This window comes from Mauremys mutica, chromosome 3 (assembly GCF_020497125.1).
Source record: "Mauremys mutica isolate MM-2020 ecotype Southern chromosome 3, ASM2049712v1, whole genome shotgun sequence".
In the NCBI taxonomy this organism is placed as follows: Eukaryota; Metazoa; Chordata; order Testudines; family Geoemydidae; genus Mauremys; species Mauremys mutica.
The window spans coordinates 90,869,748-90,894,841 of record NC_059074.1 but is presented as its reverse complement, the minus strand read 5'-3'; the positions used below and the strand labels follow the sequence as shown (position 1 = coordinate 90,894,841).

Below are 25,094 nucleotides of genomic sequence, written 5' to 3'. Positions count from 1 at the left end.
AGTCAAATAGAAGTAAGGTAAGTATGTAAGGTAAGAAGTAAGGTAACCTAAACTGTGAAAACCTGTTTTATGTAGAGAAAAAATATTGGCTATGATCTGGAGTTCATCTTTGTATCTTTTAAATAAATTCCATAAGACCAATAGGTTCTATTAGGACACTCGCAACCTTGGTTCAAAGTTTCACCGGAAATCAGCACCTCTTGGACTACAAAGCACATGATTTTGGCAATGTACCTTCTTTCCCAGAAGATAATTGTTTTGAGAATGTAAATCTTTCAGTTCAAGTAAATCTGAGCAAACATTTGGACAATGGACAACATAGCTTATTTAGATTTTTTCCTCTTCCCAAATTGTCCATGAACAGACTGATTTTTACATTTGTTTGCTACTTGTACCTCTTCAATTCACTTTCACTGCAAGTATTCTCTTGAAGCAGTCAATATCTGCAACGTGATATTTGAGCTGTCTGACTGTTCAGAAAAGTCACATGCTATTGCTTCTTTATCCTGACTGATAAATAGATTCACCTTCAAACTATTTCTGCTTCAATCTAAAATTAATGTTGTTTCACTACAAATTTCATTTATGATTAAATGAATTTAGATCATTCAAAATTCCCTTTCTGTAAATATCTGTATGAACAAAACCGCACTTGAACAAATGATCATGAAAAGTGTTTATTTTTAAAGGAGTGCAAATGTATTTAGGTTGAACTATTTACTATTCTCCCATCTTTCAGATAATCCACAGTCTTGCTTAAAAATTAAGATGACTAAATTACACAAATTGGACTCACCAAATAGCACTTCAGCATCTCTGGTGCTATTATATTCACTACAGTACCCTTTTGGGATAAACGCAGTTAAAGAATTCCTTCTGGTGATGGGGATATGCAGTTCAACACACACACACACACACACACACACACACACACACACACACACACACACACACACACACACACCCCTACTTCAACAAGGCAGTACTACCTCGGCAATGTGTAGGACCAGGGCATAATAAGGTTTTGTGTCCATTTTTTACATGTTGGAGAAGCAGCATCTTTCTCTCTTTCAGAGGACAGCAGGTTAAAAAAAGTTACTCTGGCCAATGATCTACTGATTCTCAAAAGTAAGGCCCATAGTAGAGACATCACTACAATTTGATATACAACTTTGGAGTATCGAAGTCCAGAACACTGCTGTCATCCTTAGTCTTTATCAATCATACGCTCAACCTAGAATAATAAGAGGTCTAAATCATGGAGTCAACATACCATTAATCTTGTATCAGAAAAAAGGCAGCTATAGTATTCTGACAAGGAAGTAGATGCAATCACAGGCTTGGTGTTGTGTTACACTACTTGTGAACAGTGTTTTTAAAACTAAAATCCCCAAATCCAAATTGAAACAATTCATTAAAACATTATTTTAGCCTATGGCAATTGATGTTTGTGAAGTAACAGCATCTGAAAAAGTGATTTATTGGAATGGAAACCTCCATATTACCTCTGTGTTACAGTTGCAGCCTGTTATGCAGTACATTTTGATGGCCAGAAAATGGCAGTTATAAATTATTTCACAATTCATTGGTTTATGATTTATGAATAATAAATTTAAATACAAGATAGCATGCAAAAGAAGGAGCAGTCCCTTGATAATGCAAGTTTCTCAGAGAACTAGCATCTCAGTGTGAAGTTGCGAACAATCTACTGTCAGACTATGAAATGTCTCATTAGGGAGCATGTTATTTTCCGTTTTGTGCCCTCCCCTGAAGTTCACTTTAGAATTTTATACTATGAGTTAGTGCTCTACAGAGTCATACCAGAGGATAACCTGAGTATGGTCCTACCAAAACTAGCTCCTGTTTCTTCCAATGAAGAGAGAGCAAAGAATGACAAGGGGCTCTCATTGCAACTAAAAACATCTCTAACTCTCTTGAATTGCAAGCCAGTTTTTCAAGATTGGAAGTCTGATTTTTCTCCATAATTGGTCTCTAATTGATTAAAAAAAAATTCAGGCATTGCTTTGGAACTCTGCCTGCTCAGATGGAAGGCACATAACCAGCACAATTTCACCGTGTTGCTTAATAGTAACTGCATTATTGAGGGTGAGTTACAGTAAGAGGGATTTCATAGGTTGGAAGAGAAAGTAAAAGTAAAATAAACTATCAGGTTGCTATATATCATCAATAGCTTGAATCACTAATAATGGTATTTGTCATTAGCATAATTATTATTAAATATTTGTAGTGGTAGTGTCCAGAGGCCCTTATCAGGATAGGGGCCCAATTGTTTTAGATTCTGTTCAAGCTCGCAGACAGACATTGTCCCTAGCTCAAAGAGCTTGCAGTATAAACTTATCTATAGAGAAAATATCCTGAAATACAGGTTCTTGACATTTGAAAAATTGGTGGATAACTGTCAACAAATGTTTTGAGTTATAATAATTCAGCCGGGCTAGAAAAGGAATTGTGAACGCTTGCCTGTTCTCAAGCAAAAGCAGCCAGCAGTAGTAACATCTGACCTGCACACCTGTATTCATTTATAATCCCATTTCTTGTCACTGCTGGCCTTTATCCCTTGCACTATCTGCTTAGGCTTCCCTGACTCCCACTCAACCTACAATAATGGACCAGCGGCAGAGCACCTGTCAGATCTTGAAATTTAGTGCTCAATCCATTGGCAATTGAAGGGAATGGAAAGACGCCCATTGACTTAAATCAGCCTTGGTCCAGGCCCTTAGTGCAGCAGAAGAAAAAGCAACATGTATATTGGTTCAAACCTTTTCTCCTACTCTGGTTTACAAAGAAAACCCCCCAAAAGCAACACCTTTTTCTGAAATTGTTCGATAACTCTCAGATGTTTAGGACATTCTTTCAAATGATCAATTTGACTGACTATTGCTAGGGGAAAAAATAGACAAAATAACCATCTTTTGTGAACAGAAGAAAAAGGGCTGTTTGAACTCTTTGTTGTAAAGTACTTTGAGGTTTCTTAGTGAAAAAGTGAAGGCTGAAGAATTCGTGTTTTTAACCATGCTGGTGCCTAACTGCTTCATTTATATTCTTCATATGTTAAAATGGAACATATGGGGGGGAGGGGTCATAAGGCAGCCTTCTATAGTCCTTAAGCTATCAAGTACTTTTAGATTTCTTTCTCAAGTATCAGATTTTGCCAATTTAGGACATGACCCGAAGTCCACTGAAGTCAGCTGAAAGACTCTTATTGACTTCATGGGCCTTGGCTCAGATATTTAGAGACTTTCTTTTTAACCAAAGCTCCTAATTCTTCTGCTGCAATTCTATGGGTTTTTTTTTCTTTTGTTTTGTTTTTTTAAATAGCTTCTTACTCGGGGCCAGATTGCTTAGTTAAGCCAGTGTATATCCAAAGCTCATTGTGGTTACTTTGGATTGACACTGGCATAAATGAGATCAGAATCTAGCACTCTGTACTTTTTTATCATGTTAGAAAAACAGCTTTTCATTGTGTTAGGTTTCTTGAACTCTCTATGAAATACCCATCCACAGTCTTCAAAGGAGAAACTCTGATATTAGAGCTAATATGAAATATGTCCTCTTCTGAACCTATAACATTTACAAGACTCTAATACTAAAAGGGTTTTGAATGTCACATATTTATTTGTACATTCTTGATTCCTTTGTAATCCCTATTTTATTAGCTTTTACAGCAGGATTTGTGACTTTTTTGGTTATCCATGTAATAGCCAAATTGTCCTGATTAATAAATTGTTGCTATGTCCAGAATATCTGAATTTTCATGGCTAAATCTTGGATAAAACAGGATTTGCCAGTTCAGAATATAATTTATTGTGTTTGGCTTGCTAGGTAATGATATAATATAGTGTGACTGGGCCTGCTGATGCAGAACATAATCAGCATGCATGGTCTAGCTAGTGGAAAATGTAAAATAAACTGCTTAGATTACTTAGTGAGAATACAATTTACTTAAAATAACTAAAGTACAACATATGCTTGAAAATGAAGGGCATGAAATTTTAAAAGCTGACATTAACATTAAGTTAAGGCTGAGACAAAAAAAAATCCCAAACAATAAAAAGCCAAACAAAAAACCAAGAGAAATAATAAACCTAGGGATATCATACATTAATTTCCTGGCATTGATGGTCCTGGTGCATCAGTAACAGCCAGAGAATACTGTATTCTACAATCGGGAAATTAATGGTTTGATGGAAATAGCCCTTGTCTAATAAAACTGATTTAATCCTTTGAGGAGATTACTAATTTTGTTGATAAAGGTAACTGTGTAGATCAGGGGTGGGCAAACTATGGCCTGTGGGCTGGATCCAGCCTGTGAGCTCTTTTAAGATGGCCCAGGAGCTCCCGCTGGGGAGCAGGCTCTGGGGCTTGCTGGCACTCCAGCTGGGGCACAGGGTTGGGGGGTCGCATCACATGGCTCCCGGAAGCAGCTGCATGTCCCCACTCCAGTGCTCCAGCTGGGGCACAGGGTCGGGGGCTGCACCATGTGGCTCCTGGAAGCTGCTGCATGGCCCTGCTTTAGTGTTCCAGCAGGGGCGCAGGGTTGGGGTCTGCACCACGTGGCTCCTGAAAGCCGCTGCATGGCCTTGCTCCATCAATCCAGCCTGTGTGCAGAGTCGGGAGCTGCACCATGTGGCTCCCGGAAGCCGCAGCCTAGCCACGCTCCAGCTCCTACACATTCCAATGGCCCCCTTCGGTGCTCCAATGGGTGGTGCCTGTGGATGGGGCAATGTGCAGAACCGGCTGGACACGCTGCCGTGTAGGAGCCGGAGAATGGACATGCCGCTGCTTCCGGGAGCCACTTGAGGTAAGCGCCACTCGGAGCCTGCACTCCTGAGCCTCTCCCTGCACCCCAACGCCCTACCCCAGAACCAACATGTAATTTCTAGTGGAGTTCCACAGGAACCTTGTGCTGTTCAACATTTTCATCAGTGAGCTGGAAGTAAATATAAAATCACTGATGATAAAATTTGCAGATGACACAAAGACTAGTGGAGTGGTAAAAAATGATAAGAACAGGGCAGTCACATAGAGCAATCCAGATTGCTTGGTAGTCTGGGCCTATTCAAACAAAACACATTTTAATAGAGCCAAACGCAGTCATACATCTATGAAGATGAAATGCAGGCCATACCTACCAAATGGGGGACTGTATCCTGGAAAGCAATAACTCTGAAAAGGATTTAGGAGTTATAGTGTACAAACAACTCTCAACGTGAGCTCCCAGTGTGATACTGTAGAAAAAGGGCTAATGCAACTCTTGGATGCAGGGCCGTTTTTGCTGCCCCAAGCGGCCGGGAGAAAAAAAAAAAAAGAAAAGAAAACCCGTGATCAGCGGCACTTCGGCAGCAGCTCTACCGCTGCTGCTTCATTTTTTGGCGATACTTCGGTGGCTGGTCTTTCCCTCCGAGAGGGACCGAGGGACCCGTTGCCGAATTGCCGCCAAAGACCCAGATGTGCCGCCCCTTTGTGTTGGCTGCCTCAAGCACCTTCTTGCTGCGCTGGTGCCTGGAGCCAGCCCTGCTTGGATGTATAAACAAGGGAACCGTGAGGCGGAGTAGGGAGGTGATTTTACCTCTGTGTGGCACTGGTGGGATGGATACTGGATTACCCTGTACAGTTCTGGTGTCCACATTTTAGAAAGGATGTTGAAACATTGGACAAAGCACTGAAAAGAGTCACAAAAATGATTCAAGGGCTGAAGAAAATGTCTTACAGTGAGTGACTCAAGGAGCTCAATCCGTTTATCTTATCAAAAAGAAGATTGAGAGGTAACTTGATTACAGCAGGGAAGTACTGTCATGGGGAGAAAGTACTGGGTGCTATAGGGCTCTTTAATCTGGCAGAGAAAGGCATAATGAGACCCAATTGCTGGAAGCTGAAGCCAGACAAATTCAAACTGGAAAAAAGGCGCAATTTTTTAACAGTGAGGGTGATAAATCACAGGAACAAACTACCGAGGGAAGTGGTAGAATCTCCATCTCTTGATCTTCTTAAATCAAGACTGGATGCCTTTCTGTATATATAGGAGGTCCCTTATGGCCTATAACTCTAGGAATCTATTAAATTATACTTTCCAGGGTCATGTCACTAAGGCTACCTTGATGTGCTTATTTCAGCCCATAGTATGCCTATGCATTGCAATACCGATATGGTATAAAAATATCTTGCATTTATTTAGCATCTTCCATTCTGGATGTTCTCAAAGCACTTTCCAAATCTGGGATATGGAAAACATCTCCAAAACAGAGCTAGCTTAGTGTGGAAGGTGAAAGCTTTTTAAGAGACTACAGCAATATGACACAATAGTTTAGGGCAAGAGATGAAGACCTGAAACTGCAAGATGAAGGCAAAATGTAATGCAAAGTAAATAACATCCCCTCTACTGGTTCTTCACACTAAAAGGCTACCTATGCTGCAGGACTTTGGTAAAATGCATGTGACCATGAGGGGCATAGCTCACTCTATTTTTGCCTTCATTGTTTCATGTCCGTACATTTTCTTTATACAGTTTAAAAAAAATAAAATCCCTTAGATATAAATTGTAGTTAGTCTGGAATATAGCAGCAACCTTGACACTATAATGAAACTAGGGGACAGAATGTGGCTGGCCCTGCACAAGTGTGAATGGCAGAAGAGAGGGCAAAAACTTTCCCTTCCCGTACACACTTGCATAGGGGACAGACACAATCCCAGTGTGAATTGCAAGAACAGGGGAAGTATTAGCTTCACAGATGTTTCCATGCAGGAAGAGACAGGTAACTTGGAATACATATGAAGAGCCAGTTAGGCTCCACTATAAGACCAGAGACCTGATTCTCTCTCTTCTCTGCTCCCATCTCTGCTCCAAGTAACTTCCATTAAAGTAAATGGGAATTACTCATATCTAAGGCCATGTTTTAGTGGTGGGTATTTTTAGTAAAAGTCATGGACAGGTCACAGGCAGTAAACAAAAACTCATGGCCCATGACCTGTCCATGACTTGTACTATATATCCCTGACTAAATCTTGGGGAGTGGGGCGGCCTGGAGGTGCCATGGGTGCTGGGGGTCGGGTGCTTGGGGGAGCGCCAGAGGTGCTCAGGGGGGGAGGTTTGTGGAGGGTGGGGTGCTGCAGGTGCTCAGGGGGGCTTGGGACCCCTGCTGGTGCTGTGGGGAGTGGGTGGCAGTGAGTTGCCTGGGACCCACGCTGGTGAGGGATGGGGGAGGGTTGGCAGGGCTGGCAGGCTCCCTACCAGGCTTCATGCCTCCCCAGAAGTGGTGACATCCCTCAGGGGAACCACAGCCAATGGGAGCTGTGGGCGCAGTGCCTGCAGGCAGAGGCAGCATACAGAGACCCCTGGCAGCACCTCCACCTAGGAGCCGAGGGATATCGCTGCTTCTGGGGAGCCTGCCCCAAGGTAAGAGCCGCCCAGAGCCCATATCCTCTCCCACGCCCAACCCTCATCCCCCCACCCAAACTCCTGTTGCTGCTGTGTGTGTGTGGAGGAAGCAGTGGCCCAAGACTGCCCAGACGTCATGGAGGTCACAGAAAATCACGGAATCCATGACTTCCGTGACCTTTGTGACAAACTTGCAGCCTTACTCATATCCTGTGGGAATGGGGAAAGGTGACAAGTTCCTGTTTTGATATCGTGTGGTTGAAGGGGAGGTGCAGCCTAGCCTGCCCTCTACTGGAAGTTCCAGCTTGGGACCTGAAAAGGAAGCAGCCACCCACTCCAAGCATCAAGCCTTCTCTGCTTCCTGACTCAGGCCACTTAGTTCCACTGCTTCCCTCTCTTCCTTGGGGTGTATGTATGTTACCCAGTCTTCGTGGCTCTCTATATCTGGCTCTCCTGTCAAATGAAGCCACCCCTACTTGGGGTACCATCCCACAGTACAACTGTCCACTTAGGCCAGATTGATCTGTTCACTCACTGAAAGAGGTCAAGTAAGCCAGGGTCATGTAACAAAAAAATCAAAAGAAACAAAGTCCAAACAAACTGCCTCCTCAGTCTCTCACCCAGGGGACTCCTTAGACTAGAGGAGAGAGGCAGGCTGTTTCCCCGCACACCCCCAAGTTGCTACCTCTTCCTGCTTAAGTATGTATTCTGATGTGCAAGCTGAGTAAAATCCACAGGTTATAATAGGACTTCTGCCTGGCTCTGTTTGGTGGGAATTAACCCTTTCCCTGGCTGGGCTAGCATGGAATTTGCCCACCACATCACATCCCATATAGAACTCATTTTCCCTGCCACCACAAATGTATTTCACAGAAGCTAAAAAACAAGAGAGAGACCTAGACAGAGATTGGGAGAGTGTGTGGCCTGATTCAATATGATAGAAATAAGAAAACCAAACAACTCCTTTAATTCCTTATCTTATTTCAGTTTTAGGATCCTGATGGATCTTATTTTTCAAGTAGGGAGATAGCTAGATCACTCTTGAGAGACAGGTCAAAGGGTTGTACCTGGGCCAGAAGGTTCAGAAGGCAGGGGGATAAATGGGATGAAAATGTGTAATGTGGTGCTTACGCTGTTAATTCAGTAATGAGAATTATGCAGCTACTGGACAAAGCATTGATAAACATCTTTCTCTCACAAGCAGAACATTTGGACTCAGTTACTGATTTAAAAAAAATGACTGCATTAGTTGGCAGAATTCAAATAATTTGATTAGTTTTTAAAAAAAGAACTGCAATTTGCATACTCAGAAATCTATCTCAATATATAAAATTCACTTATTACATTATTAATCCTCCATTAAAGTTGACTCTTAGATACATGCTATATTTTTGGTTTACTACAGACTAACATTTGGGGACTGGCCAATATAATACAGAGACACTAGCATATGGGGTGCATATAATACATATAGATTTTGGTTTATTTATAAGCATACTGTCCTGTATATCAAGATAGCATAAGTCCTTGTGGTAAGAAGCTGAAATATTAACAAATCAAAACACTTCAAATATAATCTCTTCTTCAGTTTGGTTTCTGAGGCTGTCAGCCCAGTAAAACTCATTTCCTGTATTTTCCATAGACTTTCATAGATTTACTGCTGTAGGTGCAATAAAGCTGTCAGGTGATAAAAGTAGTGGCACAGGGAAAAATCATAACTGTTTCTTGAAAGCCTCATAAAATTATATTCTGTAAGGGGCACTAAACCACTCAGGTGATTCTAATTTAGCATAAAGCCATTTGCTGTGAAGTGGGGCTTCACCCATTGGTCAGCACAGCAATAAATAGAAAGAACAGTGCATCAGAAGAAGAGGTATAGCTGGGCTGGGAACAGAACAGCTTTTCTGAAACTAGAAAACATGCCGTCCTAGAAGGGGAATTCATTTAGGTCATTTAATGCATATGTATTAGACTTCATTATTTCATGCAAGGAGCCCACTTTATAGCTCTTCTTCATATAAAAATCATAACTGATAGTAAACCAGAGAAAAAGATTAGATTAAGGATCAGAACAAGAGAAATTAATTTGATATATAAAAATGTTCAGACAGCTAGAGCCGGAATTTTAATCCAGCTCTTTTACCAACCCCTTTTCCTCTTTTTAAATTTTTCTCCCCAACGACCATGAAGATTGTGAAAGGAGACAGATTGACAGCACTGAGATTGGTACTGCATTGGTGTAGAGGCAGGACAAGCTTCTTCACACTTCCCAACTGGGCTTCCAACTGGAGGGATCATGATACTATTGTTATTAATTATATCTCTCATGGTAGCAATCACCATCTTTGAGTGGAGACCAAGGCCCCATTGTGCTAGGCACTGCACACATGCATATAACAGAAAATTCATGCCCACAAGAGCTTATGAATGTGGGTCAATCTTCATGATAATTCAGTCCTCATGGGCTGGGACTCCTGGCAATGGTATCAATTGATTATTTTTTTAAAATATATTTTATAGAAATGAAACAAAACTGGAACCATTTATCCATCCCCTGTACTTTAGGGTTCAGGTAAAACTGGACTAAGATCCAGCACCAGGGTTTGTTTTGCAAAACCAAAATCTCACACATCTTGTTGTCCATCTCTATCTGGAGCATACATGGACCAAAACTAAAATCACGTATCCAACCCCCCAGAATTATAATGATTTGGAGAAAATGGGACCTGGATCTGACTCTCCTGTTGTGGAATATGGACGGCTTTGTTAAGGCAAAATGACCAATGACATTGCGAAACGAAATCCACCCTGGGTTTGCCCATCTCTGTTTTTTGTGATGTGGCCACTTGTCTACAAGAAACTGGACTGACACCACTAAGCACATTTCACTATAAGACTCCAAGCAGCCATCAGATAGTAACACATTTCCGTCACTAGTGATTTGAACTGGTGATCTAGAAGTCAGGGATTCCATATCTCTTAATCAGTCCCGTGGTCCAGCAAGTGCCCTCTCCAGTGTGTTTTTATTTTAGTTTTGGATTCCATATGCATCTTTATTTGGTATCTGCAATGCCCCTGAAGAGTCATTAGCATAAAATAATAGGCAAATAAGAATTTTTGTTCTTGGGTTGGGCCCTGAAAGTTTTGCATGTGGACATTTCCTCACCATTCAGATACATTAAACCCTGACTCTGGATTGTTTGCCAGGTCGGCATCATCATTTTTCATTTTCCTCCACTAGTTTCCAGGCCACCATTTTCCCCATTAAGTCACCTTCCTTTTCTGAATAAATCATGTCTACATAGCAATCACCTCCAAGAGCATCATGCCGTTTTTAAGATGGCCATCCAGGGAGGGTTGTGAATAGTGTGACATAATCCTTTGCAACTGGAGGCCTGGAGTGTGGCCTATGCCATGTTCTAAATATCAGATGGCTTGAGAGCTAGAGGTTTGACTTTAACATAAGTTTCCTTCACATTCTGATACACTAACAGGACATTTTTGCAGCTATATTTTGGACAGCCAAGAGGCATTATGCAAAAATAATTCAACGTTAAAACTATTTCAGATACAGTGTGAAACACAAAACAAGCTCATCACCTTGCAAAAATATGTTAAGGGATTTATTAATGGTTTATAAATTGACTTTCCTCTCATACACCAGTTTGGATCTGGTCAAGGACGGGGGGTGAGGGATCAAGTAGGCATGGAGACTGAATTAGGTTCTCCCTCAGAGGTGGTAATTTCAGAACAAGGGAGAAGCACACAAAACGTGGTTTACATTGGGGGAAAGGAGAGTATGGGGAAGACTGCACTTTTAATAAGTAATAACAGATACATCAAAAGTTCTCCACTTCAATGCATAGAGCCATCAAAAACCCAGCAGTTCTCGTTGTGGTCCTTAGACTGATTCATTTCTCTGCACTGACACTACTTCAGACAGAGTCATCATTCAAATACATAATCTATTAAATTTACCTTGTAGTTAAAGAGGAATAATCCACAGAATAGGCTGTACAGGTCTGCTGTGAGCAGGGAGAGGTTGACTGCAGTAGCACTGGTTTTCTTAATGACCACTGGCATGAAGCTGTAGAGGCCAAACATACAGGCACTAAAGCCAACATACAGCAACCCTGGGGGAAGAGGAACAAGATAAAATGATCTACCACAGATAATCCAAAGGTCCCATATTGCCTGAATTTGTGTTGTGAGAAAGAAGAAAAAGCCACACTGTTTAAAAAAGAATTAAGAATATTTTTTTCAAAGAGCATTTATTTAAATTATTAACCTGTGTATATATTTATAGACATACTTGGAGCATTAATAGAAATATGTACTATACAGTGGAAATGTAAAATCCTCTAATAAATCACGTAATCGCTACAAATGTCTAAATCACACAGGACCAGATCCCCAGCTGATGTAAGCTGTTATGGCTCCATTGAAGTCAGTGAGCTACATCAATTTAAATCAACTGCGAATATGGCTGATTAAATATAAGAAATGTGTTCCGAAACCTGTGTACTAATAACCATTTTGCAGATATCTTGCCTGGTGTGGTATAAATAGCGTAAGTGATGGGACCCGGCAGACTACAGGTTTGTCATTCATTAATCACACAATCAATGGAATCACACAATCAATAGAACTTGGTGTCTAATTCATAATGAATTATTTATCGAACAAATTACACCTGTTCTGTTTTTGAATTGTCTGTGAGCTCATCACAATTTATTCAAATGTGCTGGATATTCAAAATTATTCAAATAATAAATTCTGTGAATAATTTTTGGCCTGTAGCTTGTTTGACAGGGGTTTGCTGTGAATATTCTAAATTAGACATTCATGCTGTTTTGACTGGGCACATAGTTTGTATGCTGCCCGCTGGGTGCCCGTGTTTTTGTGCCCTGACTGGATGAATGCAATTCTTCAATGCTGCTTCACCTTGACATCAGATGCTATGGTTGGATAGTCCATCTGGATTGTTGTCAGGCAGTCTGCATTGAGACACTGAAGTTTCTCCATGACATTTAGAGTATCAGTCACTCAAGCAGGTTTTCATCAAAACTCTCTTTACTCATTCAGAAGATCACCAGGTGACTGTGTGTGGCTGGCTTCATTTTTACATGATAGAATATTTTCATCCCCTCTTAGACATATTAAGCAGCTATGCTGTGAGTCTTGCAGATGCCCCTGCCGTCGAGCAGGAAGCAAGCTAACTACCCATCCCTGTGCAAATATTGCCTTTTCAACAGTTTTGGACTAGTCCAATAACACAAAGTGTTCTGTACTTCCCATGAGAATAGCTTTACTATTAAAACCGTATCTTCTATTAATTGTGAATTCCTCTTAATGGGAAATGAAACAGTGTGTTCTGGGGCATCCTCCAAACTGGACCTAATCCTCTAAGGTTCTGAACATGCTCAGTTCCCACTGAATTCAACAGGGGTTGAGGGCACTCAGCACATTGCAGGATTAGGCCCATAAAATGGATTATACTGCACTTGCAGATGAAGTACTGTCCATGGACAGGGCACTGGGCTGGGAATAAAGAGATCCCGAGTCTGTTCCTGGCTCTGCCACTGATCTTTCATGTGACCCTGGGCAAATCATTGTATGTCTCTGTGCCTCTATTTACTCTCCCATCCTTCGTCTGACTTGTCTATTTAAATTGCATGCTTTTCAGGACAAGGAGTGTCTTTTACTATGTGTCTGTACAGTTCCTAACACAGTGGGACATCTAGGCACTGATGTAATATAAATAATACATTCTATTAAAAAAGTAATTTAACTTAAAAAAAAACCATCTGAAGCTCTACCAGGGAATAATTCACAGCAGTAATTATTTGGTGGTAAATCCCAAAGCAAGTTTAAAAAACAAAACAAAAAAAAAACACTCAACTTCTCCACTCATCTGCACTCAAGCAAATGATAATTCCCCTGCTACTGGATGTTGCGATGTGTGCATGAACTAAATTTAGACTCATGCTAGCCCTTCAGAGGCATTAACTTAAAACTGCAGAGAATCTGATACCCAGAGACTTGAAAGTACAAAATAGGGAATTAACTGATAATAACAATGAATAAAGTCCTGCTGATTTTGTATCTTTTTTTAAAAAAAAGGCTACCCAGCAGACAAATACTGCCATAATACTCCTGGTTTGGATCTCATAGAAGCAGTTCAACTGAAGTATAGCTTTGTATAAAACATATATAGCGGTCATCCTAAGAGATCAGCAAATGCCCATAGATACCACACACTGATATCACAGTTTCAATCTAGACTTAGAATATGAAATCACTGTCGTGAATGTTGTATCTGTTAGCAAATAGTGACATTTTAATGGTTAGCACTGTACATGGGTATTCATGGGATTCTCCCACATACAGTACTTAAAGAAGTGCTTTATGCCAGCTCTGACATTCTGTGTTGGGACAATGATTCCACAAAAGGGAGTATAATTTGGTCTAATGACAAATTTTCAGCATATTGCACTACTTCAGCTTCTTTCTTCCTGGCTTCAGACCAGATCAGGTAAAGAAGTTATTCCAGCCTTTAGGTGAGCAGTTCTCAAACAGTAGTCATCACATCAATGGTGCTTCATGAAACACTCTGCAAACCACCAGAGAGCTGGCAGGGCACAGGTGCAAATACTCATTGCAAAGAGCAGTCTGAATGCCTGTAACAGCAACTGGAGATGAAGAATATATCACTGAGCTGTCTTCAATGGGATTTAAGTACATGCTTAAAGTTAAGTGCTTTGATGAATTGGGGTCTCTATGAACAATAGCATTTTACATTATTTTCTTCATATTAAGATACTCTGTCAGGGAATTAACTGCATTTTCATAGAGTCACTTTTTCAAACTATGTTCTGGTTCCAGCAGAAGAATGCTTACACTGTGATTGTACTCTGAAGGTTGAGTGTAAAAAATGGCATCTTATTTGCCCCTTAATGATACCTATAATCCACCTCAGTTGGGTGACAGTTCTTGGTGACTGTGTGTGAGCCAGAAAGAATGCCATTTGACTTTCACAGCCCAAGTTACAAGGCTAGCAGCTCCAGAAAAAAAATACTTATTTTACTTGTAAACTGATCAAATTTGATCTGGAAGTGACCGAGAGACCATAAAGTTGGAACCCCCAATGTGATTTTTACAGAGAGTCAGTTTTCAGAGTAGAAATGCCTCAGCATGTTAGATGGCTCTTATCAGCTTGTTTTAGCCTTGACCATTGTACTAGGAAATCCAGAGTTCCACTGGTATTTGACAGTCAGAGACCATTTCACACAAAGATTTCTTAAACTTGCTTCTTAGAACAAACAACAAAGGATGCTAGAGAAAAAAATCATACCTCTCATTGCGAGGGATGTGCCTCTTTGAGACCCAAATTTACTTCTGTCTCACATCAAATTACTGTTTTCATGTTTGTTACTGTTTCATTATTCACCTCACAAATGAATTATAGTGCTCCACTTGATTCGTACAGTCAAATCCTTTCCTTTTGGGGAAGATCTTCAGCTGATAGAAGTTGGCATAGCTCCATTGATTAAAATGGAGCTATGCTGGTTTACAGCAGTTGAGGATTTGGTCCTGTGTGTGAAGGAACCTTGCAGGAGAAAAACTAAATAGCTAAGAGGGCTACATCTATGTTAAATGTGTTATATGCTAGGATGGATTTGGACCTTGCTAACACAAAAGCATTTCCATTTTACATCAGCTGAATGTTAGTTCCTACATTCTTAATGACATAATTATGGTAGATGGCAAGAGGCCATCTTTAGTTATTTATTAGGTTGCCTGCTATGACTTTATCACTACCATTCAAAGGGCTGAAGATTTAACCGTGCTAGGCCACAGGTTTAAATCTGCTGCACAAGATAACTATTTAGGACAAGCAAGGTTGTGTCCTCCTTGATGTAGTCTTGTCAATCACTACTTGACAAATTTACAATGCTGCCAACGCAATGGGAAATGCACCAAGTACAGTGGAACCCAGGGAAGAATTCAAAACTATACAATGTTATCATCATTTTATCCATATTCTTTGGCAACTCAACCACATTTCAAATTATTGCACTCACAAAACAAATACAGCTGTACACCATTCTTGGCAGGTTGATTTCCTCCTTCTACTCTTATAAATTGTGACTAACTTGGGAAGACATTTTCATGGCAGTGGAGACCACCTAGTGTGACTTTATTTTAAGGGCACATTTAACTAATCCTGAATTACAACAGAATTCTTGTGGAGCTACAAATGACATCCAAATAACTAGGAGATGAATTCACTATGATGACTGCTAGTACCATCAGTACCAAATTAATTCATGATCATAGGCTTCTTAACATGAAGTGTTACCAAGCTCTGCTAGAGCTTTGTTAAGGATCTCAGATGAATGAAGGCAAATGAATCTACAATCTGCAGTAGGGTTTGTTCCTCAGCTGATACTTTAACTGATTTGTCATTTAGTTTTCAATCTCGTGTAAAATTTCCAAGACTTGTAGTGACGATGCTTCATGACAGATGCATTGCTCTATTATGGTTTAGGATAATTAGAGGAAATAGTGAATAAAGTGGTAAAGAAAGCAACAAACTACTATGTTACTTATCACTTCACGTCACAGAGATTCCCTGTATAGCCAGCTGATTTCCATATTTCTAAGGCCAACCTGCTGTTGGGACCTTGCCGTCCCTCCTCCTCGAATGAGGGTTGGATGGGGCTACAAAGGAGGGGCAGTTGGCTCCCTGCTGTGCAGGCATAAGAGCCCTGAACCCCCCATTTTTCTGCTCCTTTAACAAATACCTCCTTTAAATCCTTTACCAATCCATTTTATCCGGTCCAAATAAAAGAGGGTTTTTTCTGACTGGCATGGACCTCTATAGTACCCCTTCTCTTCTGGTCACCTGTGGGGAGGGATGGGTCAGTGTTCCCACACTGACCTGCTCCGCAGCATCTGTAAAAGTCGCTCCATGCCTCTCTAGCCCTTTAATGAGGTACATGCCTTCCTCCAACAAGCCAGACAATGGTGCCCCCACCCTCCGCTTAATATGCAGTATAGTCATTGTGCATGATGCTACCAAAAACTTACTTGAAGTACATATCTGCTATAACTCACCAAGTTCGCTTGGAGAGCAATTAACTATTTGCATGCAGAAATGCTCCCCTCAGAAAAGGTTTTATGGACCTGCAAAATCCAGTGCAGGCAATTTTCTTTTATAGTTTTTTGTTAAGCTCTGTTTTCTTTCCTTTACACTGAGTGTAAAATGCTGGTTTTTAACAACCACTCCGGTTATTTGTCTCAGTGCTGCACTGAATCTTGGAACGAGATGCCTGTTATTGGTTAAGTCACTCTGTCACCAGAATGATCTACCCATGACATTCACATGCTTCTTCTCTGCCTAACCTAATTGTGCAGGGAATATATAAAATGGCAGTAGGAGGAGTGGGGGTATAGATCATTTCAAAAGGTTCTGAGGCATGCAGTTCCAACCTTTGACAGTAGCATGCATGAACATAGCAAACCTTGCCTCCTTTAACCCTCCTACACTCCTCCCTAAGCATTATTCCTCTTGTTGCTTTCTTTAGCAACAGTTTTCAATGAAGTGAATTATCTTCTTACCTATTTGCCAATCCCAGGGAACTTTTAATAACTCCTTGTGTTCCATTATTGCACTGGAAAAGAAAAGAAGGCAAAGTTTGATGGGAAGGAACAGAACTTAAATTACTTCCACTCATGCAATTCATATGGTGGACAACACAAAGTGAATAGCCTTATAACAACAGACTCTGGAAAAAGCTATACAGACCAAATGCAGTCAGATCTAGTTAACCCAATTTGGTTTTATTCCTATATCTGTGTGTTGGAAAGATCTTTGGTGCAGTAATAAGATTTGATAGCATGTGATTTGCCCTGGTTTATCTTCAGATCTCTGGCTGTTAATCCAGAGCTGCCCACCCCCCTCACTTTCATACTGGCCTGCCCTTTGGGACTTAATATTCCTAAAGCTCTTGAACTTTAAGGATTGATAATGTATCTGCATGAGTTATACACCCTTCAAAGCTCCTCTGCACTGTAGAATAAATACAATGATGAGTAAATCACAGACTTGAGGTAGCAGATTTCATAGCATAGTCTTGGGGAAAACATCCAGCGCTATGATTTGTCAAACATTAAGAGAGAAACCAAGTAATCATAGCAATAAAACTCAAGAAACAAAACTAAGGGTGGGCCAAACTGAAGGAGTCCAGTTCAGGATTTAGTTTCAAGATTAACTGAATGTTAAAAGCCCATTAACACTAAGACCCTTATTGTTTGTGTTATTGTAGTGCATAGGAGTCCCTGCTATGGACCAAGACCCACTTGGTGCAAACACGGAACAAAAAAACAGTCCCTGCCCCAAAGAACTTATAAAGTCAAAAGACAAGAGATGGATACGGACAGATGGGGGAGTATAAGGAAACAGTGAGGTGCCAATAAGGCCCCCCCATGCTCTAAGGATGGGATCCTACAGGTCAGGATTCCTCCTAGCTAGTTCTCCACTCAACTAGCCTTCTCTGGTCTGTGATTTGGGGATAAAACCCTGCTGTGCAGGACTCTTATGAGTTTGTGCCTCTTAAAGTGAAGATCCCCATTTCCTGTCATTTACAGAGAGACTTAAAATAATTCTGAAACGATTTTCAAAAAGCATAATATGCTGCTACCACTTTTCTTTATTATTATTATTAGTTTCCAGCTGCACCCACCAGGCACAAGACAAAAGGACGCACAGTTCCTGTCCCAAAGAACTTGCACTCCAAAAATACAAAACAAATAGAGAGATGCATGGGAAAGAAAAGGGGACCCACAGACAAATGACAGGACACACTATGTATGCTTCAGAGTTTTCATGACAATACTTTTGCTTAGCTTTTTAATATATAAATATTTAAGAATATAAGAATGCCCATACTGGGTCAGACCAATTGTGCATCTAGCCCAGTGTCCTATCTTCTGATAGTGGCCAATGCCAGATTCTTCAAGAGGGCATGAACAGAATAGGGCAATTTTGGGTGATCCATTCCCTGTCATCCAGTCCCAGTTTCTGGCAGTTGGAGGTTTAGGGACAACCACAGCATGGGGTTGCGTCTCTGACCATCTTGGCTAATCGGCATTGTTGGACCTATCCTCCATGAACTTATTTATTTTTTTAACCCAATTATACTTTTGGCCTTAAGAACATCCCCTGGAAATGAGGTCTACAGGATGACTGGGCATTGTGTGAAGAAGTATTTCTCTTTGTTTGTTTTAAAACTGCTGACTATTAATTTCATTGGGTGACCCCTAGTTCTTGTGTTACATGAAGGGGTAAATAACATTCTTTCTATACCATTCATGATTTTATACACCTCATCAGACCTCCCTTAGTTGTCCCTTTGTTAAGCTGAACAGTTCCACTCTTTTTAACCTCTCCTTGTATGGAAGGTGTGGGGGTACCATGGATTTATATAGTGGAATTAAGTTATTTTCTGACTTATTATCAAGCCTTTTCCTAATGGTTCCTAACATTCTGTTTTTTGTTGGTTTTGTTTTGTTTTTTACTGCTGCTGCACACTGAACAGATGTTTTCAGAGAACTATTCACATTAACTCCAAAATCTTTCTTGAGTGGTAACAGTAAATTTAGACCCCATCATTTTGTAGGTATAGTTGGGATTTATGTTTTCCAATGTGCATAACTTTACACTTATCAACAGTGAATTTCATCTGCCACTTTGTTGCCCAGTTTAGTGAGATCCCTTTGTAACTCTTCACAGTCACCTTCAAACTTAACTACTGAATCTTGAGTAATTTTGTATTGCCTGCAAATTTTGCCACCTCATTGTTAACCCACTTTCCCAGATCATTTATGAATATGGTGAACAGTTCAGATCCTTGGGATCTATTTATTTACCTCCATCTGAAAACTGACCATTTATTTTTATCCTTTGTTTCCCATCTTTTAACCACTTACTAATCCATGACAGGACCTTACCTCTTATCCCATGACTGCTTAGTTTTCTTAAGAGCCTTTGGTGAGGTACCTTGTCAAAGGCTTTCTGAAAGTCCAAGTTCACTATATCTACTGGATCACCCTGGTCCACATATTTGTTGATACCCACAAAGAATTCTAATAGATTGGTGAAGCATGATTTCTCTTTTTAAAAGCTGTGTTGGCTCCACCCCAACATATGTTTATCTATGTGTTTGATAATTTTGTTCTTTACTATAATATCAGCCACTTTCCCTAGTAATGAAGTTAGGCTTACTGGCCAGAATCACCTCTGGAAGCTTTTTAAAAAATGGGTGTTACAATAGCTACCCTCCAATCATTCACAAAGGCTGATTTAAGTTAGTAGTTCTGCAATTTCGTATTTGAGTTTCTTCAGAACTCTTGGGTGAATACCAGCTGGTCCTGGTGACACACTACTGTTTAATTTATCAGTTTGTGCCAAAACCTCCTCTACTGACACCTCAATGTGGGACAGTCCCTCAGATTTGTCACCCCCCCCCAAAAATAAAAAAAACAGCTCAAGTGCAGGAATTTCTCTCATCCTCTGCAGTGAAGACTGATGCAAAGAATTTGCTTAGTTTCTCCTCAATGGCCTTGTCTTCCTTGAGTGCTCCATTAACAGCACCTCGATAGTCCAATGGGCCCACAGACTGTTTGGCAGCTTCCTGCTTCTTATGTACTTAAAAAAAATTGCTGTTCGTTTTTGTGTCTTTTGGTATTTGCTCTTTCAAATTCTTTCTTGGTCTGGTTTATTACACTTTTATACCTGACATGCCAGAGTTATTATGGTGTTTTTACAGAGTTTCTGTGCAGTTTGCAGGCATTTCACTCTTGTGACTGTTGCTTTTACTTTCTGTTTAGCTAGCTTCCTCATTTTTGCACAATTCTCCTTTTTAAAGTTAAAAGCTACAGTGGTGTGTGTCTTTTGCATTTCCCCCCCTGCAAGAATATTCAATTTAATTACACCATGGTCGCTATTATTGAACCATTCAGCTATATTCACCTCTTGGATCAAATCGTGTGCTCCGCTCAGGACTAAATCAAAAATTGCCTCTCCCATTGTGGGTTCTAGGACAAGCTGCTCCAAGAAGCAGTCATTAATGTTGTCCAAAAGTTTTATCTCTACATCCCTTCCTGAGGTGACATATACCAGCCAATATGAGGATAGTTGAAATCCATCATTATTATTGTGTTTTCTGTCTGTAATCTCCTTGAGCATTTCACAGTTACTGTCACCATCCTGGTCAGGTGGTCAGTAGTATATTCCTACTGCAATAGTCTTATTGTTCAAGTATGGAATTTCTATCCACAGAGATTCTATAGTACGGTTTGAGTCATTTATGATTTTTACTTTATTTGACTCCATGCTTTCTTTCACAACAGTGCCACTTCCTCACCAGTGCAACCTACTCTATCACTCCTATATATTTTGATCCCTGATATTACCATATCCTGTTGATTATCATCATTCTAACAAGTTTCTGCTGTGCCTTATTATATTAATATCCTCATTTAATGCCAGGCACTACTGTTCATCCATCTTCGTATTTAGACTTCTAGCATTTGTATATAAACACTTGTATGTTTTGCCAGTAATCAGTTGCTTGCCTTTGTGTGTTATATTTAATGGGACTCCTATGTTTGACTGTTCCTCACTAGTTCCTACCTGTATTTTATCCAGGGGCGGCTTTATCAACTTCTTTCTTATCCTCTTTAATAGGATATAGAGTTTCCCCTTTAATAAACTCTTCCCTAAGGGATGTCTCCACCTGAATTGTGTGCTCCATCATACCTGTGAGCTTTTCTCCAGCCCTTAATTTTAAAAAACCTTCTACAATCATTTTATTTTACATGCCAACAGGCTAGTTCTATTTTGGTTTAGGTGGAGCCCATCTTTCCTGTATAGGCTCCCACTTTCCCAAAAGGTTCCCCAGTTCCTAATAAACCTAAAACCCTCCTCTCAACACAATTATATCATCCACACTTTGAGACTCTGCAGTTTCACCTGTCTTTTTGGCCCTGTGCATGGAACTGGAGTATTCCAGAGAACACTACCATGGAGGTCTTAGATTTTAATCTCTAACCTAGCAGCCCAAATTTGGCCTCTAGGAGCTCTCTTTTACTTTTCCGTATGTCACTGGTACTTACATGAACCATGACCATCAGCTACTCCCCAGCATTGCACATAAATATGCCTAGATGCCTCATGAGATCTGCAACCTTTGCATTCAGAAGGCAATTCACCATGCGGTTCTCCTGATCATCATAAACCCAACTATTTATATTTCTAATAAGCAAATCTCCCATCATTATTACCAGGCTCTTCCTAATAACTGGGGTTCTCTCCCCAGAAGGAAATCATGATGTCCTCTAGAAGGACATTCCAACTATAGAAACATTTCCCTATGCTCCAGTTTGATGTTCTCCCTTTCCTGAGATTTTCATCCTCCTCAACAGCACAGACGCTATCAAACTGGGGATGGGATGCTCTACTGTGTTTGCTGAAAGTCCCTTCTATGTACCTCTCTGTCTCCCTTAGCTCCTTCAGTTCCGCCACTCTAGCCTCAAGAGCTCATACTGTGTCTCTTTGGCCATGAATTTCTCGCATCAAATGCACATATACACCACCTGCCCATGCTGCATTCAGTGCAATAAACTGGAGAACCCCCACCCTGCATTCTTTTTACTTTTGCAGGAGTGGTTTGGGGGGTTTATTTTTGGGTTTTTTTGGGTGGAGTTATTGGCCTAAGTTTAGAGTATGTTTGCTAGGTGCCCTCCCCCCCGTTCTCTCATACTCATTCCCCTTTCCCCCTTACCTCCTGTGTTTTTTTTTCTAGAGGGCTTTTCTGGAGCTCTTTAGTAGTTATATTATAGCCACCTCTCCCTGCTGCTGAACTCTGTCTTATGCTCTCTCACTCTGTCATGGAACTCTCTCTGCTTGAGAGCTGGACCTGGAAGGAATGTCTTTCAAACTCCCTCACAAAACTTCCCTGTTCGCTAGCTTCTCTGGTTGCTGTGGAGGTGGCTTTTTAAACCCTTGTTCTATGTAAATTAGCCCTGTCCCCTAGTCAAGGCATCCTAAAGAGGTTAGGCATCAAGAGATCACAGGCTAGAGCCTCATTAGTAAGCTCTCAGCCTAGCCTAGCAAGCCACTTGGCACAGCACAGAGCCCCCCAAAACAGACCATATTATAATCTTCAAGCAAGCAAGCAATATGTAAAGAAAGAGAGACAAATTAGTCTACTTTTAGCCACTGCAGTAGAGGTGTGTCTCCAGGAGAGGTTTCAATAAGGAGAAGACTGTGGTTTTGTGGACTAGCTCAGGAAGGGCATCCCATGTACAGAGGGCAGCATACATAGAATAAGGCAAGCTAATGATTGTTGAAGAAGCAAACGGTGCCTCAAAGCTGCAGAGCAAACAAGGAGGTGAGGGTAGGGAGACAAGAGGCTAAGTGGTCCAGTACTCTGGAAGTTGAAGTGTAGAGGATGAGGCTGGGAGACAATGAAGAGAGGAAGAGGGAGAGCTTGGTGTCAAAATCAGAAGAGGAAGTTAGCTGGTGAGGAGAGGACTGTTCATGATCTATAACAACTACATGGTAAATGAGGGGGACATACAACATAATGGAGTGCTGTTCCACAGAACATAATTTACTGTCATATACTTCTTCTGTATTGCCTTTTCCTGACCTGGGGCCTTGCAGCAAAGTTCTTATATTTAACTTCATTTAACATTTTGCTCAGCAGGGTAACCTCATGAACTGCAACATTTTGTTTTCAAGACAATCCTGGGGGACAGCCCATAAACAGAGACATAAGTCTCATGCATATAAAGGCACATATAATTCCATTATTTTACAGACAAAATGATCTCATTATTTTATGTACAGCATTAGATTTATAATATATCAACAGCAAACAAATACCATTTCTTCCTCCTTCCCCTGCCCCCCTCCTCAGGATGCAACTCTCCAGACAAGAGTAAGCTAAAAGATAATGAAATATTGCAGTTTTACTATCAAACTCATTCTTCCTCACACTAGGTTTTGTAGTAGATGCTTCATTTTTCAATCTATGTTTTATGGTTCCTGACTATAATGCCCAGATTAGCACCCATTAATTTCTATCCCAGCACCCATGAATGCCACCAAAATAGGTGCTGCTGCTGACATGCTGGGCAACTGTCTGATTTCCAAGGCAGATTCCTTCTCCAGACTGTTCCCATCTATTTTAGATCCTCATTGCACTGAAATAGCTAATAATCACACACAGCTTTTCAAGCTATGCTTCTATAAATTCAATGCAGAAAACTCAAATGGTAAATTGTATTATTATTTTAATATAATATATAGTGTTTTTCATCCATAGGTTTTAAAGCAATTTATAAAGGCCACAGTATCAGTACCCCCATTTTCCAAATGGGAAAACTGAGGTACAGGTGTAAAGTAAGCTCCCAAAGGCCAGCAGCAGAGCTGGGATTAGAACCCTGCTCTCCTGAGTCACAGCCCTGTACTGTCTCCTTCAGGCAACACTGCCTCCTAGATGTGTCTAAGCTGACATACATTTAGTAAGACTCCACAATGACTGTCATCTGTATCATTACCTATTGTTGACCATGTATACCTATACCAAGGCAATAAAAATGATTCTCCCCAAGCAAATCAGACAGTTTTACCAGTTCTTATTTCCTTTATGCAGTTTACTTGTGCAGCGAGTAGTTAATTTAAAATACTTAAGTCATGTGCCCAGACGCCACAACAATGGGTATACAAAAATAATAAACTAATCTACTAAACAAATGTAGTGGGTTCAGTGGGACTCAATAGAGATTTATCGCTGATCATTCTCCATTCTTGGAGGCTGAGCAGATCAGCTGTGCAGATAAACCACCAGTTTTGATTACTAATTACAAGTTATTTTGGGCACCACAATAATCAGATCTGCATAAAATTTAGCAATATTACCTAATGATGGTTTGGAATGGTATTTTCCTTTACCAGCCACATTTTCAAAGGCTGGAGCCTACTCTCCCGCTACAAAGCCTGCCTCTGGAGTGCAAAATGGACACTTGCGCACATCACTACCCATTTGTGTGAATATATGTGGGCTTTATGGGTGCAATGGGTGTGCCTGCAATTCATGAGCTAAGCTTTTGAACCTTTGTCCCTTTCCGTGTTATCACTGCAAAGTAACTGTTTCCGTGTTTTCTTTCATATCTTTCTAAATATCATAAACTATTTACATGGAGTAAAACTATTAATGAAATATCTTCTGGCAGAGTCAGTGTTTCCATCTGCTTATAAATTCTAGGTGACTTTTTATAATCATGAATCACAATTAGAGATAGGTCTGGCCTGTATCATTCCTAATACAGCTCAAGATGTTAAACTGCCATTTGTCCTGAAATAGCAAATAGGTGGACACAATTTTACATCTATCAGTCTACATTTGGTACTTATAGAACACAATCCACTGTAGTGTCTCAGTGCAAATTTAGGTAATTATTTAGATCATTGCTGAAATGTTACTGACCTGACAGGAAATATTAAAACTGACCAGGTAAAGACTTAAAACACAAGAATTTAAACAGTCTACTCTCCACAGAAAATGTCTGGCTAAGAAGAAAGGAGAACGAAACCAAGAAAAAGCTAACTGGTGAATTAGTTTCA

At 40.5% G+C, this 25,094-nt stretch overlaps 1 protein-coding gene across 1 annotated transcript in view; it reads right to left on the bottom strand.

Moving 5' to 3' along the window:
• Positions 1-25,094, bottom strand: part of SLC35F1 (solute carrier family 35 member F1) — a 373,073-nt gene that overhangs the window by 29,185 nt on the left and 318,794 nt on the right. Inside the window, exons 6-7 of the mRNA XM_045009629.1 lie at positions 17,021-17,073; positions 11,375-11,529 (exon numbers count right to left, since the gene is read on the bottom strand). Coding sequence (XP_044865564.1) covers positions 11,375-11,529; positions 17,021-17,073 — 208 coding nt within the window. The remainder of the gene's footprint in view (positions 1-11,374; positions 11,530-17,020; positions 17,074-25,094) is intronic.